At 40.1% G+C, this 16191-nt stretch overlaps 1 protein-coding gene across 3 annotated transcripts in view; it reads left to right on the top strand.

Annotated features, from left to right (window-relative positions):
* The window catches only part of kcnip3b (Kv channel interacting protein 3b, calsenilin), a 59984-nt gene extending 46183 nt beyond the window's left edge, over positions 1-13801 (top strand). The window contains exons 1-7 of one of the 3 annotated variants that reach the window (XM_079687159.1): positions 3195-4632; positions 11017-11141; positions 11236-11305; positions 11869-12047; positions 12218-12322; positions 12443-12505; positions 12628-13801. In XM_079687159.1, the coding sequence (XP_079543285.1) occupies positions 4527-4632; positions 11017-11141; positions 11236-11305; positions 11869-12047; positions 12218-12322; positions 12443-12505; positions 12628-12675 (696 nt within the window). In that variant the 5' untranslated portion in view covers positions 3195-4526 and the 3' untranslated portion in view covers positions 12676-13801. Of the gene's footprint in view, positions 1-3194; positions 4633-10598; positions 11142-11235; positions 11306-11868; positions 12048-12217; positions 12323-12442; positions 12506-12627 lie in introns of those variants that run through there. The other 2 variants (XM_079687157.1, XM_079687158.1) reach the window with 2 other exon arrangements.
* Positions 13802-16191: the final 2390 nt, after the last annotated feature.

The raw sequence follows: 16191 nt of genomic DNA, 5'->3' as shown, positions 1-16191 counted from the left end.
AATAGTACACTTACAAAGTAAATTTACTGCAAAGTTGAGGTAAGTACATGATTAGATTTGTTTAGGTTTAATATGGCTTTAAACAACAAAATGTCAAATGTTTTACCTTTATCTACTGATTATCGACTATCTCTATCAATTTTTCAAATGCCAAAGGCAGTAGTCGAGTACTTCAACGTTTGACACTTTAATTACATATTTTGTCTGCTCCCTTTGTACTTATGTAGTGGTAGATCTCGAATGCAATAGCATTTTACTTGTAATTGAATACGTCATATGGTGGAATTGCTTTTACTTAAAATGGAAATAGTCAAGAATTTATCTTTAATTTATCATTATTAATTACATTTTGATAAAGCCTTGCTTTGCTATGCAATTTTTATCAGCCCACTGGGACAATCTGAAAGATAAATGTCACGTGTAAACAACATTGAGCTGCATATATGATAGCATGGTATTGTTTAGCTTGATCTTGCTGAGGTGTCTGACTGAGAGGAAGCAGACTATTGTGTCAGCAGGCAGAGCCAAGCCTACCTTTTAAAAACCTGTTAGTGTCCTAATGGCCTGCTGATGTATCAAAAGAACCATCATGCTCACACATATACTAGACCCTAAGCTCACTACACCAGCATCAATATAGAAAAGAACAAACATAGTTGCACATAAATAGACTCAAACCCAAACCCTAATGCATCCCATAATAGCTGCTGTACATGCATGGTGTGTTGTGTTGTGTGTGGATGTCACCTGATCCACACTCCTCAACAAAGTGGTAACTAAAATATAAACTTGACCTTTATCCACTGTAAAATTAACCCCCGCAGAGGCTCACTTATTAAGGAATGGCGGTGGAGACTGAAAATAGATTTGTGATTTTATTATTGATGCTTGCTTGGATTTTTCTGGTAAAGTGTAAGAAGCAGATGAAGAGAAAGGGGGAAGCTCCACCACCAGCACCACACCACAAAGATATATTGATCTCTCTCACTCTGGCCTCCCGTCTGTGTCTCCCAGCTCCAACCAAGTCAATGCATTAAAACACACACACACACACACACACACACACACACACACACACACACACACACACACACACACACACACACACACACACACACACACACACACACACACACACACACACACACACACACACACACACACACACGCACCCCTCCATTCCCCGTGTTATCCTGATGCATTAGCGAGTGCAGTCATCAGTTATCCTCTACTGACCCGCTAAACACACAGTCACCACATGTATACACACTAATGCTCACAAACACTCATCATACTTCTGCATGTTATCTATGACAAACTGTTGTTCATGTTCCAGGAATCTTAATAATAGATTTATAATTACTCAGAGTTCTTCTATGCAAAGATGGAGGAGTTAAAGTGTGGGGAGGTGGGAGGTCCCTGCTAGTTGACCTCTGTGTGCCAGTCTGTAGGTCTGGCCACACCACACCATAAATCAAAGAAGGGAGTAGGACGTTGTAGTGTTAGTATCATAGAGGGTTACTGTGTACACATCAGGCATAGGACCAGAATTGCCTTATCAAAAGATGTAAATCAAAACTAACACAACATGCAAAATGAGTGACTTGACACATGGAATAAAACATGGGCGTAGGAAGCATCCTCAATGTGGGTGAGACAATTTAACGGGGTGTGGGCAGGTGGTGGACCTCACCTCCTCTAGGGGGTCCGGGGGCAAGCTCTCCCGGGAAGATTTTTTTTTTAATGTTGAAGTTAAATGCATCAATCTGGTGCACTTTGAGAGCAAAATTAGGGACTAAATCTATGGCAGTCAGTAGGGGCTTGGACTGTAAGCCGTAGGGTTGCCAGTTCAAGTCCCCGACCAGACCTACTTTTGGAGTGTGGACTTCTAGGTCCCAGTTCACCTCCTGCCCTGCCGTGGTGCCCTTGAGCAAGGCACCGGACATCCCCCTTCCCCCCTCACTCCCATTGCTCCCCGGGCGCTGTACAATAGCTGCCCACTGCTCCTAGTACTAGACTCCTGGTACTAGGATGGGTTAAAAGCAGAGAACGCATTTCACTGTGTGTGCTCTGTGCCCCGGGAAGATTTTTTTTTAAATGTTGAAGTTAAATGCATCAATCTGGTGCACTTTGAGAGCAAAATTAGGAACTAAATCTATGGCAGTCAGTAGGAGCTTGGACTGTGAGCCGTAGGGTCGCCAGTTCAAGTCCCCGACCAGACTTACATTTGGAGTGTGGACTTCTAGGTCCCAGTTCACCTCCTGCCCTGCCGTGGTGCCCTTGAGCAAGGCACCGGACATCCCCCTTCCCCCCTCACTCCCATTGCTCCCCGGGCACTGTACAATAGCTGCCCACTGCTCCTAGTACTAGACACCTGGTACTAGGATGGGTTAAAAGCAGAGAATGCATTTCACTGTGTGTGCTCTGTGCTCTGCATGTGTGACCATTAAAGAGGGTTTCATCCCTCCCAATTCTTCTTCTTCTTCTTCAACACCCATATAAAACAGAACTGTAAACAGATTAACTTTTTCTTTCAACATTTATTTGAACTGCAAGTGGAGGCAAAAGTGACTGCACCCAAAACAATAAACCTGCTAGCTAACTAGCCTAAACTCAGTAACAGCCGCGCGACCTCTGAGTCAGACGTCAAACTATACAAAAACGCCTTTACGCTTTGGAGCTTGTTTATCCATCTGTAAGCAACTGCCAGCTAGGTCTCTCAGTCACTCACTCCTGATCGTTCACTGCGCAGTGACAGCTGCTACGGGCCTGATGTGTGAAATTGAAACTGATAGATAGAACAAAGGTAGCCTATCAAAACGGCCCAGCCCAACACTTACAAATGTGGGCCGGTAGGATTCAGGCAAAAAAAAAAAGAACTTTTTTTTTTATTTTTTTAAATATTTAAAAAAAAAAAAAAGTTGTTGGCCCTCTGGCCCACACACAGCACCGGCCCACCGGGGAAACTCCCGGTATTCCCAATGGCCAGTCTGCCCCTGGACACTGTGGAGCAGGAAACAGAGAGTCAAGCAGAGGGGGGAGAAAGTCAGCGGTTGGCCAAAGTTATGGAATGACAGGGGGGATGGAGGGAGGAGGAGGAGGAGGCGCAAAGGCGAATCAGATGGAAAGACGGAGAAAAAGGAGGAGTGTGGTGGAGTAAGGAGAGACCACAAGAAGAACGGGATGGGTTCTTGGTGGACAGCGCACTCCAGTTTCAAACCTCAGCCGGAGTGAGCGTACTAAGTGAGTCGAGGGAGGAAAAGTTGCAACAAGAAGCAGCAACAGATACATTCAGGAAGCAGCAGAGAGAGGAAAGAAATGGAAAAATATGTGTGGAGGAGGTAGACGCCAAGGGAGGTTTCATTCCCCACAGCTCCTCTCAGTTTATCAGGATTTCCCTCCCTGGACGCTGCTGCTCTAAGTGCCTTCTCTACAGGGCCATACTCTTCCATATCGGGACCTGGATTTGGACAAACAGTGAAGTGGACACAATCAGACGGGAACGCTGCGTTGAAAGTTGAAGTATTTGCGGTCAATTCATGTCTGTCCTTTGAGGTTTTAAGTAGACCAAGGAATTAGTGACAGAATCAGCATTATTAGGCTGCATTGGTAAATATTTGATATATACTTGTTTTTTTTAGACAACAGAGACTGTTCTATGCACTGTTCCCTTTGCATGAAAAACTGATTTTTGTATCTTGCCTGACAGGTCAGTTTTTAAAACATTATCTCATCCTGAATATTGTTGAGCGGATGTCGCTAAAACCACAGAGTCAGAGTGTTCCCTGCCTGCAGATAGAGATAATCTACAGTATGTTTTGTTTAGTTTGTTGGTCGTGGTTGGTGCAAATAATGAGGTGAATTATTATTAATGAGTAATGTTGTTATTGCGTTTATGGCATGGAAGATGAGAAGACTCTGGTATTGCCTGACCTGTATTTCATCAAGTCAGTTGTATGCGCCAAATTCTTAGCTTTTTCTCAAAAGACGTTTTAAACTGATACCAAGTTGTGATTCAGGAGAGTAAACTATGACGTGAGGACTGATAATAGCTGTTTAGATTAAGAGGTGAGCAGTAAATTGTGTTTTTGACTTTGCTCCTGAGACTGCGTGAGGAGCAAAGTCTGGAAAGTGAGTCTAAACGTCTCCTTTAATGCACCGTAATAAATGGCTTGTGACACAACCCCCGTTTTCCCTCATGGGTCTAGAGAGGGAAGTTTTCCATATATGTCGGCTTCCACATATTTTCCACTTCAGCATCAGTGTTGACATTACAGCAGCCTTCGTCCAGCCTGCTTGGCCTCGTTCTCATGTGCTCTCCTGGGCCTGGAAACAAACTCATGCCGTCACTCCCCAACCAGACTTGATTCCTGTCACTTGCTGGGCCCCCTCTGTTGAAAACACTTGTTGTTGACTGGTCTGGTCTAGCAGTGCTCGTGCCGGCCCAGGCTCCCTCTCCTCTCTCTCCGGGGCCAGGCCTTCTGAGGCAGGCTTGGCCCTGAGTGGGCCCCCCCACCCGGGAAGCCATGGGGATCCAGGGCATGGAGCTGTTTGCCATCGGCGTGGTCATCATCCTTTTCATGGCAGTTCTCAAGCAGTTTGGCATCTTGGAGCCCATGTCCTCATTTGAAGGTAAGGGCCCATCTGAGCCCACTATGATGACTCACTACTGTCTGTTGTAGAAACACTATATAGGAGTTAATAGAAGGCTTATAACACACTATAATTTATTTGTTATGCAAAGAGGAGGATGTATAGAGATCCAATAAAATGTATATTATAAATCCTTAATAAAAACTGGTTTAATTTAAGGTTTAAGTATGTGGTCATTCAGTATTTATATATCTGCTAATAACTACAATAGTGTCTTTATAATCTATTTATTTATTTACAAGTTCATATACTGCCTTCCATTGGTAAATACAGGGCTAGAGTGAGATAAAAGTTATAACATTTACATTTTATCTATTAAACCTGCAGCTATGTTTTTTATACTACAGTTTTGGTAAAACAAATAACATAATGTTGTTACAAGATGAAGTTCCTACTATTACTTCTTAAGATAATACAGTTCCTAAAAAACATTTAATTATCTGAAAGTAGCATATATTTTATGTTATAATTTATTATTCCTTATTTTTAAAGCACATACAAGCACTTATTATGGTTTAAATATACCCTAGGAGAGATCTTTGGGAAAGAGCTAGTGCTTCTACCAATGTGACCAAGTCATTATCTTTCCACTTTGCCTTCCATACTAAAGTAATAGCTAAAGTAACGTTTATTTATATTTCCCTGTCTAGATCATACATCACAAGATGCTTCACACTAAAGTGAGTCATAAAGTACATACACAATATGAGAGTAATACATTAAACAAAGATTGGGCGTGCAGGTTTGAATGGCTAATTTAACATCTGGCCAACAGGGACAACATTTGAAAATGTGTGTTTCAAAGTCGATCTTCAAGAATAAATGAATACAAAAATAAATGGATTGTTTCCAAGATGTCTAGTAAGCTGACGATGTAACCTCAATGTTTTTACAGCTCTCTGTGCTCTGTCCCCTCATTAACCTGTCAGCTCTCTACTATGTAATAAGTAAACATAAAGAAACAAAAATGTATATAGTATAACTATAGAAACATGTACGTACTTTTTTAGTATGCTCAAGCATGAAAGTTATGTTTTTATCAGAAAAAGCACCAGAGTGGAAAAAGGTTAATGGCTAAGTGTTTTATTTTGCCTACAAAGAAAAATACCAAAAACCCTTGATGGGCCACTTGACAGTGTAGGTTTGGGACAGTACCAGAGACATCATATGCTTTTTGAAAGCTACGCTCTTTGATTAGAGGTTTGGGCTGAAGGCCAGCCAGTCAGAGTGCCCTGCAGCTGCTGTGCCAAGATAATTACAGCAGGAAGGCTCCCGCCGGCACATTAGTGCTTCTCGTATAGTTCTGCATCATAAGTAATAAATTCAACAAAAACACAAGTAATGTCCTTTCATAATTTATCACTCTTCTCAAACCTTCCAACTTTATATTCCTCCTCCTCCTCCTCCCACTGTGGCACTGCCCACACCCTGGTTTAGCATTACTTCACATCAATTATACATGCAGTATCGAACAGGCTTTCTCTGAGGCCGCCTAAATATGGAGCCTGGAGTACTCCTCCAGGATCCTGAAGGACAAAATACTCAACTAGCATCTTTAATCCTTTAATTACTTCATCCTTTCCCAGTGAGAGTCATCTACTGTCTTCATTATCTCTTCAGCATCTTCTCATTAACATTTTAACTGTTTGGCGGCAGATATTTGATACATTTTGTCCCTCAAATGTTCAGCTGCCTGCATTACAATTAGAGAAAAGTCACTCGTAGGACCCTCACGATTTTCAGGATTTACAAGTCCAGATGTTGAGCTCTTTGTTTACCGGAATTTGTGAGAATTAGATTATAAACACAGCCCTGCTATAAATATAGAAATGTTATCGAGACTCACTCTGTGGTGCAGATTCGGGTCTGCTGTCAATTTCAGATCTTTCTTGTTGAGTCTTTAAAAAAACTGTTACATTTGCAAAAGGGTAGAAGATCAATGAACGGTATAAAACCCAAATATTTTTATTTTATAATGTCAAACTAAGAAAAGTGGTCAAAGTGTCACACCAACTAAGCTGAAATCAAAAGTTACTGGGAAAAAATACACAAAAAATAAACAGGATGGTCAACATGATTGCCAGGTATTTGTCAGTTGGTAATTTTATTGATATATTGATTAAATGTTTACATATCATTTACATTTATACATCCTATTACTCTTATGTATCTACAATTTCATAATAGCAATGTAATGGATTAAGTAGAATTCAGTATTTAGGTTTGACTGACCAAAAATGCTGTGTTGAAGAAGTGACTGACTGAATCAGTTCCAAAATGTTTTGTGGGCTCTTCCGGCTTGTGTAGCTTTCTAAAAAGAAAAACAGACAATGGAAGATAGTAAAAGTACTTTACTGTCCATTGAGGAAAACTCAGTTATAGCCCCACCTCTCAAAATAACAAGAATTGTTCTAGCAGAGTAGTTTTATTTGTAATAAGTTTAACGCATGTCCGAAAGACAATTTGATTCTGTGCTCTCAGATTTTCCACTTTTAGCATAAACATCGGCACATTAGATGTATTTTATTCACCAACAGCCCAATCAGGCCTGGTAGCTGATATGGTGCATTGGTCATCAGCACTCAAGACACAAATTGTTGATGATAAAAAATGTGTGTGTTTGGTGTGTGTGTGTGCACGTGTGCACGTGTTTGATGTTCAGTTAAATGGTCTGTCGCTGTTGTCTCAGTCAGGTCTGCTCGGATGTCGATTTTGGGATCAGTCCAGCTCGCTCCTATTTTGGGGAGAAATGTGATGCCAGCGGTAGCCTCGTCTGTAGAGATGTATCCTGAGGTGGTCTGATAACAACATCTGGTATTTTGACCCCGCATTTGACCCTCTCGTGTAGGATATTTTAGTAGTGAGTAACATTGATATACTATAAAGAGACGCGGAGGAAATGAGTAGTTTCTTTCTTTATTTGTGGCTCTTTCCATGATTGGCACATGGAATATTCCATCCCATTCCATGTTGTTCTACTTTATGCTTCTATACACGTCACTGGCTAGTATTTTATTTCACAGTTTTTATTTGACAGCTTTATTACCTCAAAGATTGAAATTAAGATTGATAATACCAAGTATAATCATCAGGTAAAATAAAACATTGTTATCTCTGGTTAAATTCACAAGCTGCCCTGCAGTAAACAAAGTGAGCAAAATATCGAACTCACTCTTACTGGTGAGCCACAAGTGCATTTAAGTGTATTTTGATGAATTTCTTTTCAGAATTAGATTTTGAATGCAGGACTTTTCAGGTCATTTTTGTACTTTTGTTATTTTTGAGTTGACTTCGACTTGAGGATTTGAAATTATTACTATAAATAAATAAGTCAACTAATAAACTATTAAAGTATTGTTATAGGTTAACCTAGCAGTATATAAAGTAAATAAAATATGCCTCAAGCAACACCATACAAGTGATGTACACATAGATGCATTGATGATTACAATCTTCAATCACAGCAGTCTGCTGAAGGAGCAACAGTAACTGATTTATAGACTTTTTGTGTACCACAGAGTCCCCCAGCCCGTATTAGCGGGGGCTGTACATCCTGAGAGGAATTCTGCAGGTAGATCTTAGGGCTGGAAAAAATACGGTTTACTCCTCTGAAAGTGCAAAAAAAAGGATGAGCATCTATGTTGATATTCTCCTAAAAGATGCTCAAAGTAGTGCTCTATGTCACCTCACCAAACACATCAGCTCTCTAAAACATGTAACTAGTCATTTAGTTAAATCCATCTGTCTGTCTATAATGTATCTGTCTTTCTATTGGTACAGTTTATAATTGGGTACATTTTTCACGTGAAGGGTGATTCTGTCACCGTTAGGTTATTGCATCCACAGAGCAAAGGACCTTAATGGTGAATAGAGAAAGTGATACATGTTTTTCTATGATGAGGTTCCCTGTTCAAACTACAAGGTGTCTGTGCCTGTTGTTTCATTTGTCTCCACTAGAGGGAGTATTTATTACATGAGTGTGAGTGTGTGACACTATTGAATCTGTGTTAGGGACCCCAGGAGAGACGGGAACAATTAGAAAGTGGATCACAGCCTGACTGGGAAAATTGGATTCAGGACACCTGTTATCTTTTCTCTCGGCACTCTCCGGTTTCTTAAAACAAATTGTTTTGTGTGTGTCACATTTAGAAAAAAAACAATCATCTCTGTTAATTTTGCCCATTTAAAGCGTCGGTGTTTATGCCTTTCTGTAATGTATCAGTTAGTTTAATGGGACATGTAGAAATGCAGCTGGTTCCCCGGGTGTTCACAGGTTAATTAGCAGAAAATAAGATGTGAGATGGAGGGAGGGATAAGAGGAGGAAGCTGCAGAGCATCACTCAATCAATCAGTGGAGGATGTTGGATGCTGTGTTTTTATTTAAGAGCTTTGTCACCAAGTAGAGGAGGTATCTTCTTCAGAGGGACCCCAAATCAACTTGTTCATATAACCTGCATGTGTGTGTCTGAGCTTCATCTCTTTCCCGTTGGATTTCCCATGGATTAACGATGTAGTCCAGATTTTTGGAAGGGATTTTCTTATCCCTCTCTTTTTTTAGAGATATTTTTACTGCAGTAATCTGTTGGCCTTATAAAGGAGTTGGACGCTCAGACCATGCTCTTAGCTGCGGAGAATATCCTGAACGATCCGAAAGAGTAGGAGAGAACACGAGGGGCAAGAAAACGGCAGTCAATTAAAAATAGGCAGAGTTAAATGGAGCAACAGAAACTGCAGGGAAAAAAATGAGACAGAAAAGGAGTGATGAGTGAGTGACATTGTTTCAGAGACAGGAGGAGGAGAGCCGAGAGACGGATGGACTTTTAGAAAGTCCAAGTATGTAGTAAAGAGGGAAAGAAAGAGAATAACCATGGAGGGTCCGACAGAAGGAGAGGGGAAGATAATTGTGAGGTGGGAGACAGAGGGACTCCAGACTGTGGGCATCGTCTGCCTGGTGATCATGTTCCTCAAACTGATGCACCTGCTGGGCCTCATCGACATCACAGAGACCGGTGAGACGGGACAGGAGGAGAAGGGAGCGAGGAGGAGGCTGGGCTTACATTTGTTTTACTCTTATCCACTTAGAAGTATATGTTTGTGAATGTTTTTGATGCAAATCTGAGTAAACTGTGACCGTAGTAGTTGGTGAAATTCAACAAGAGTTCATATAAAGCTCTCTGATCATCTAGGATCATGTAAAAGGCTACTATGGAAAAACCGATATGACTTAAAAGGGATGATAATAATAATAGACTATTTGTTATTGTCAGCAAATCCCATGATCAGATACTCCTTCCACTTCTTCATCTGAACCCTATACTTATTTTAAGAGGTGTATAGTTTAAAATGTTAAACAAACAGGAGCGTCCCAAACTAAATTGTTTATTTATTGGGAACTATTTCCAGATAGGATTGAACACATCTTTAGTGCTCTAGTGAGTATTGACAACACCAAGGGCCCATTTTACGCAAATCTTAACTTAAGGTTCACAGAGTTTTACATGTTTGAAGATGATATGTTAAGGCCAACATTGAATGTATGACCTTTTATGTTCCACGGCGGGCTACCTTTTTCATTTTTGAAGGAGGTCAGAAGGTCGTCTCCTGCTGTCTGCTTCCCGCTGATCTCCACACGATCCAATATCAAGAAATGTTTAAACTTCCTCTCCTTGGTTTTTATTTTTCACACAAGTATTGTATCTCACTGCTCTGCTGGAGGTTTTATCAGAATATAACTTGATCAGTATTTTACATTGGACCGCTCAGCGTGATCTGACGTGTTTTCTTTGTTTTTTCTTTTCTTCCTCTTACTATCGCTCTCTCACTGTTCTCCATTTACTCTCTTTCACTCCATCTTGGTTTCAACACCCCTCTTCCTCCTCCTCCTCCTCCTCCTCCTCCTCCTCCTCCTCCTCCTCCTCCTCCTCCTCTGTTCTCTCTGTCTAAAGATGGTGAGTATAGTAACAACACCAACTTTGAGAACACTTCTCTCCCCCCTTTTTTGAATGGTTCCTTTTTTCCCACTCGTAAAGTACTTTCTCTAAGTGTGTTGAAACCAATTTGATTTGAGTGGCTCGTTTTTTAAAGCAGACAGATCAACATTTCCACCACAAAGAAAGTGCCTCCTCTTCTTTTTTTACTCCCCTTCTTTTCCCTCTATAGTTTTTTCTAAATCTCTCTCTTACACTGGCACGTTTTCCCCACCTGCTCTTTAACAAATGCCTCTCTGTTGAATGTGTGATCCCACCCCTCCCCGAATGTTGACCCGCATCCACACGCTGAATTTCTGCCCCATCCTCCCCTCTTTTTCTCTCCATCTTTCTCCCTCTACATCTCTTCCTGTTTGTCTGTCTCTTCCTCCCACAGACAGCAGCGACAGTGACCTGGAGCTGTCTACGGTGCGTCACCAGCCGGAGGGTCTCGACCAGCTGCAGGCTCAGACCAAGTTCACCAGGAAGGAGCTGCAGTCCCTATACCGAGGCTTCAAGAACGTACGTCCTCTTCATGGCTTTACCACCATTACTAGGCTTTATATAGACTTGGGTTATTCTGCATATATCTTCTTTTTCTTCCTCTTTTGAGCAGGAGTGTCCCAGTGGGATGGTTGATGAGGAGACATTCAAGACCATCTATTCTCAGTTCTTTCCCCAAGGAGGTTAGACGTTAAAACAATCTCTCTTCTTTCTGTAATTTCTTCTTAGGGACTGTTTGAAAATGACTTCGGATGATGTGGGGAAGAGAAGGTTTATGTGTTATGTCTTGGTCTGAAATATTTAGGAAAGAATATTTTCTCTCAAACTCTTCATAAGATTTACTGTAAAAATACAGTTATTTGATACGGCAATATGCTCATTGGTTATCAGCCTTATACTGTAGATGTAGTTCAGAAGGGGCCTGCTACACAAATACAAACTAGTAATTATGACAGGAACAGAAGTGGAAGTCATTTGACATAGTATAAAAGACACTGATATCTCCGGTTTAACTGACAGCATTCGTGTGTGGATAAAGTAGAGTTAATCCATTTTGTACAAGTAAAACTTCTACATTTTAAGAAATGGCAGATGTAAAAGTAGTGTAGTTTTACAAAATAAGGGGACTAAAATAATTTGGTAAGGCATCAAGATTACAATAAGTAATTTGAGCTGTCAAATAGCTGTGCTCGAGTGAAAGTAAGATATTTCCCTCTGACATAAATACAACTTTTTTTGCGCACAGATGCCACAACCTACGCTCACTTCCTCTTCAACGCATTTGACATAGACAGAAACGGTTCAATCCGCTTCGAGGACTTTGTCATCGGCCTGTCGGTGCTGCTCAGAGGATCAGTCACCGAGAAGCTCAACTGGGCCTTCAACCTTTATGACATTAATAAAGACGGCTACATCACCAAAGAGGTTTGTTTGGGACATCTCCAGAATTTTAACAAAATCCAGGAAATTGTGCTTGTTACAATAACATCCATGCTTCTCCTAATTACTTAATGCTTTCTGACTGAGCTGTATCTATCATGAGAGATCCAATGTTTATTCCTGACTTCTCTCTGCTTTTGTCTTCTCCTCATCAGGAGATGCTGGCAATTATGCAGTCTATCTACGACATGATGGGGAGGTACACTTACCCCTGTGTGCGAGATGAAGCACCCTCTGAACACGTGGACAAGTTCTTCCAGGTCCTGAATGCACACCAATTCAAAACACACACTTTGCTACAACACTTCTTTTTGAAAATAAAAAAGACCCTTTAAATTATTTTCTCCAATGTGTCCTCTGTCTGTGTATTTCTCCAACAGAAAATGGATAAAAACCGAGATGGAGTAGTGACCATTGAGGAGTTCATTGAGACCTGTCAGAAGGTGATGACTTAAACTGTATCTATGTCATACATCAATTAAAAGTGTAATGTCTAAGATTGTAAATCTGAAACTTCTCTACTTCAGACTTTTGGTGACAGATGTTTTTCTTCTTGATTTTCCAGGACGAGAATATCATGAACTCCATGCAGCTGTTTGAGAATGTGATATAAGGGAACCCTCCTGCACAAGACACTAATACAAAGCGCGCCCACCTCAAACTCACCCTGGCACATAATGTAGGTACTCTAAAGGCATAGGAACTAGACTTTTTTTTCTTTCTATGTCTCGCTACGCTCCTTTCGCTGTATCCTGCAAACTGCTTCTGGATTGAAAAGACTGATACGGACAGAAGAAGAGAAGAGCTTCCGGGGAAAAAATTCCCCATCTTTCTAGTGTGTTTTTGTGTCCTAAATGAAGAAAACTGAAAATCTTCCCGAGATTTATCGTCAGACCAAAATAATCAACAAGATATGGAGATGGTCACAATAATCCTCTGACCTGAGCACACAAGGATATGAGCTAAAAGCACTAATCTGTCTCTCTCTCTCACACACACACACACACACACACACACACACACACACACACACACACACACACACACACACACACACACACACACACACACACACACACACACACACACACACACACACGCACACACACACACCAACACACATAAACACACACAAACCTCCTGTTTCCTCAAAAGTCTTTAAGAACCAGATGAAGTGAAATAGTAAGTTAAAATTAAATCAAGAAAAAAAGAGAGAAATAATGTAAAGCATGTTTGTCATCAAATATGTGATGTGGAATTAGCTTGCACTACAGTTTTATGACTATGTATCATATGCGCCTGAAGTAAAGACACTGTATATACCTGCACCTGAAACACCACTGGTGTGTATGTATATATGTATAGTTAATAGTTATAGATAGATATATATCCCACCTTGTATTGTTCTCATCTCTGCTGAACCGGGTGATAAAACAGGACCTGAACGTTTTATTTATTTGAGGAATTTCTGTTTAGTAGCAGTTCTTCGCTGATTATACACATTTTTCCTTTTTTCTATTTTGGAAGTTTATGTTTAGCTGGTCAAATTGGAAATGTGAGTTTGTATGAAACAGTGAAGAAACAAAATGACTGTTAAACGTTTCTCCTTACTCTGAATTAAGGCTTTCTCCCTCTTGTTTTTTCAGTATCTACAAGCATGCTGACTCTTAAGTGCCACAGTATTGTGTTCAGTACAGTAGGACCTTTGTGATGTCGGTTTATTAAAGACACTGTCAACAGCTGCGACTTCTCTACATTTCTCTTCTGCATTCAGATGGCGAGGCGTCAAACATTGTGATGAATAAACTGACATTAACCCTTATAATCCCCGGCCAAAAGCTGTTTTCATTTGTCAGCCCAACAAAATCTAAAACATTTTCTTTTTCGGACTAACTATGGCTGATTGATGTTAGAAAATGCATTTGTATAGACTTGAAGACTAGAAGTTGAGATATGACAGCTCATTACAAAAGGCTAAACAAACTAACCAGTTATTGAGTTTTTGTTGAAACTCCTAGCAACGAGGTGCTTCATAACCAATGTATAAAATAGAACACTATTTTAATATAAAGATTATATCAGAGTCACTTTCACTATAATTACACCACGTCCCTTATCTTCATGGATGATCAACACCTAAAATATGAAAAATTAACTTAACCATTATAATGTTTTCTATCTCAAATGCCCATATGGACATTTTAAAAAGGGCATTTGTGTATTTCGAACCCTTGGCATGAAGTATGTGGGAGAAAGACTTGAAACTGATTTTGATTATCTTGATGAATCAAAACATTTAAGAAATAGAGACGGATTCCTTTTGATGTCAATCATTTTAAGTTGACCTGTTGCAAAATTGAATGTACCTTTTCCAGTGTGGGTGGCCTTTGCTTGATTTTGTATTCCTTTTTTTTGTTATTTTTTGTTGTGGGTTTTCTGTCTGGGACTATGTGTCATATACGTTTGTCTATGCTGCTGCCCGTCTTGGCAAGGTCTTCATTGTGAAGGATATTATTGATCTCAATGGGATGCTCACTCTTTATTGTTACAGTTCATTTTGCTCTTAAGGACCGGAGTTGTTGATAAGTCAGCAATATATCAATTCAGCAATATATCAATTAAAATGTTTTAATCTGAAAAGATTTTAAAAAGCTTGCGAGCAAGTGAGACATGTGAGTATTCATGTACGTGTACAGTTCAAGTGATACCCTTGTGAAAAAACACAATTTACTGCTGCAGCTCCTTTTGTGTTGAATGTCTTTGTATTGTTGATTTAACTGTGTGACATATGAACATTTTACATTACATGATACTTGTTAGACGCTTTTATCCAAAGCGACCTACATACTCAATACTGTGGACAATTCCCTCAGGAGCAATCTGGGGTGAAGTGTCTTACCCAGGGTCACAACGACATGCTGAATGCAGTGGGGTTTGAACCTGTGCTCCCCTGATCCGAACACCAACGCACTATTCCACTGCGACACACGCCTCCCATACGCATTGTGCTAAAAAGATCACGGCCCGCAGATAATCATGTTAGGCAGGTTATCGGGGAATGCGTATTTCACTGCAGTTACTTATTACAATTCACTATATAGACTTATTAATAATAATCAGTTTTATAACTTAAACCCAGAGCCCTCATAAACACTGTTAACCCGCAAAGGAAATGATTCAGTATTCAGTTATTTCCTTTATGTTTATGTCTTCCGAGTTACTAATAACTGGGCTTGTCCTTTACTTCTGAGAAACCAAGTGGCCAATACATTTAGTATTACAGCTTCTATAATAAACCTGTGCCCTTTAAGGTTGTTGATATGTTTTTTTATAATCCAAATGTGCATTTCATTAAAACACTATAATCCATTACCATGATACAAAGTTATTTGTGCTGTAAGGTAGATGTTCCTACATTGTAATGTACTCGAGCAGGAGCATTCTTGGTTCTGAGTTCAGTAATCCCAACCCCTCAGGTGTGTTTATTCCTCATGGCACATTTCTAATACCAAATGCCATGTTCTTAAAAAATGTCAACTCCTGTAACACTCAAATAATGGATAACCTTCTCTTTTGAACCACTAAAAGATAATAGATGAGAGATACTTTTGTGTTATCATCCCTTTATATACAGTGCAGAGGAAAAACATGTTTCCCACGATTCTCAATAAAAGAATGAACATCAGGTGAAAACAACACAATGCTAAAACAATTACAGAACAATATACAAGACAAGGTATGCAAAAAAAGCGTTATGTTCCCCGAGGAAATTCGAACGAACATATAGCCTACTACATCCTCACCCCGCCGAAAATGTGTTTCTACCTATGGTTTCTACTTGTTGGTTTAATAACCGTTGTTATCCAACGTTGTGGCAAATGTATTATATCAGGGTTCGAGTTATGTGGGAGCCAATGGGAGCTAAGCTCCCAGGAGGGGTCTGAGCTCCCATGAAAGCACTCAAAGCAGTGAAATAATACATCTGTTACATTACATACAAACATTATTTTAATCACAAATAATGCATGTGTCAATGTAATGAGTAGGCTATTATTTACGTTAACAATAACGGATCAGGATCTTATCGGCTTCGCTTTCCTTTTAACTATACCAAAGGTCCCTACTGAAC

The sequence above is a fragment of the Notothenia rossii genome (genome assembly GCF_949606895.1).
Source record: "Notothenia rossii genome assembly, chromosome: 6".
NCBI classification, from domain to species: domain Eukaryota; kingdom Metazoa; phylum Chordata; class Actinopteri; order Perciformes; family Nototheniidae; genus Notothenia; species Notothenia rossii.
The sequence above is the reverse complement of the archived record's forward strand: the minus strand, read 5'-3'. Positions and strand labels throughout refer to the sequence as shown.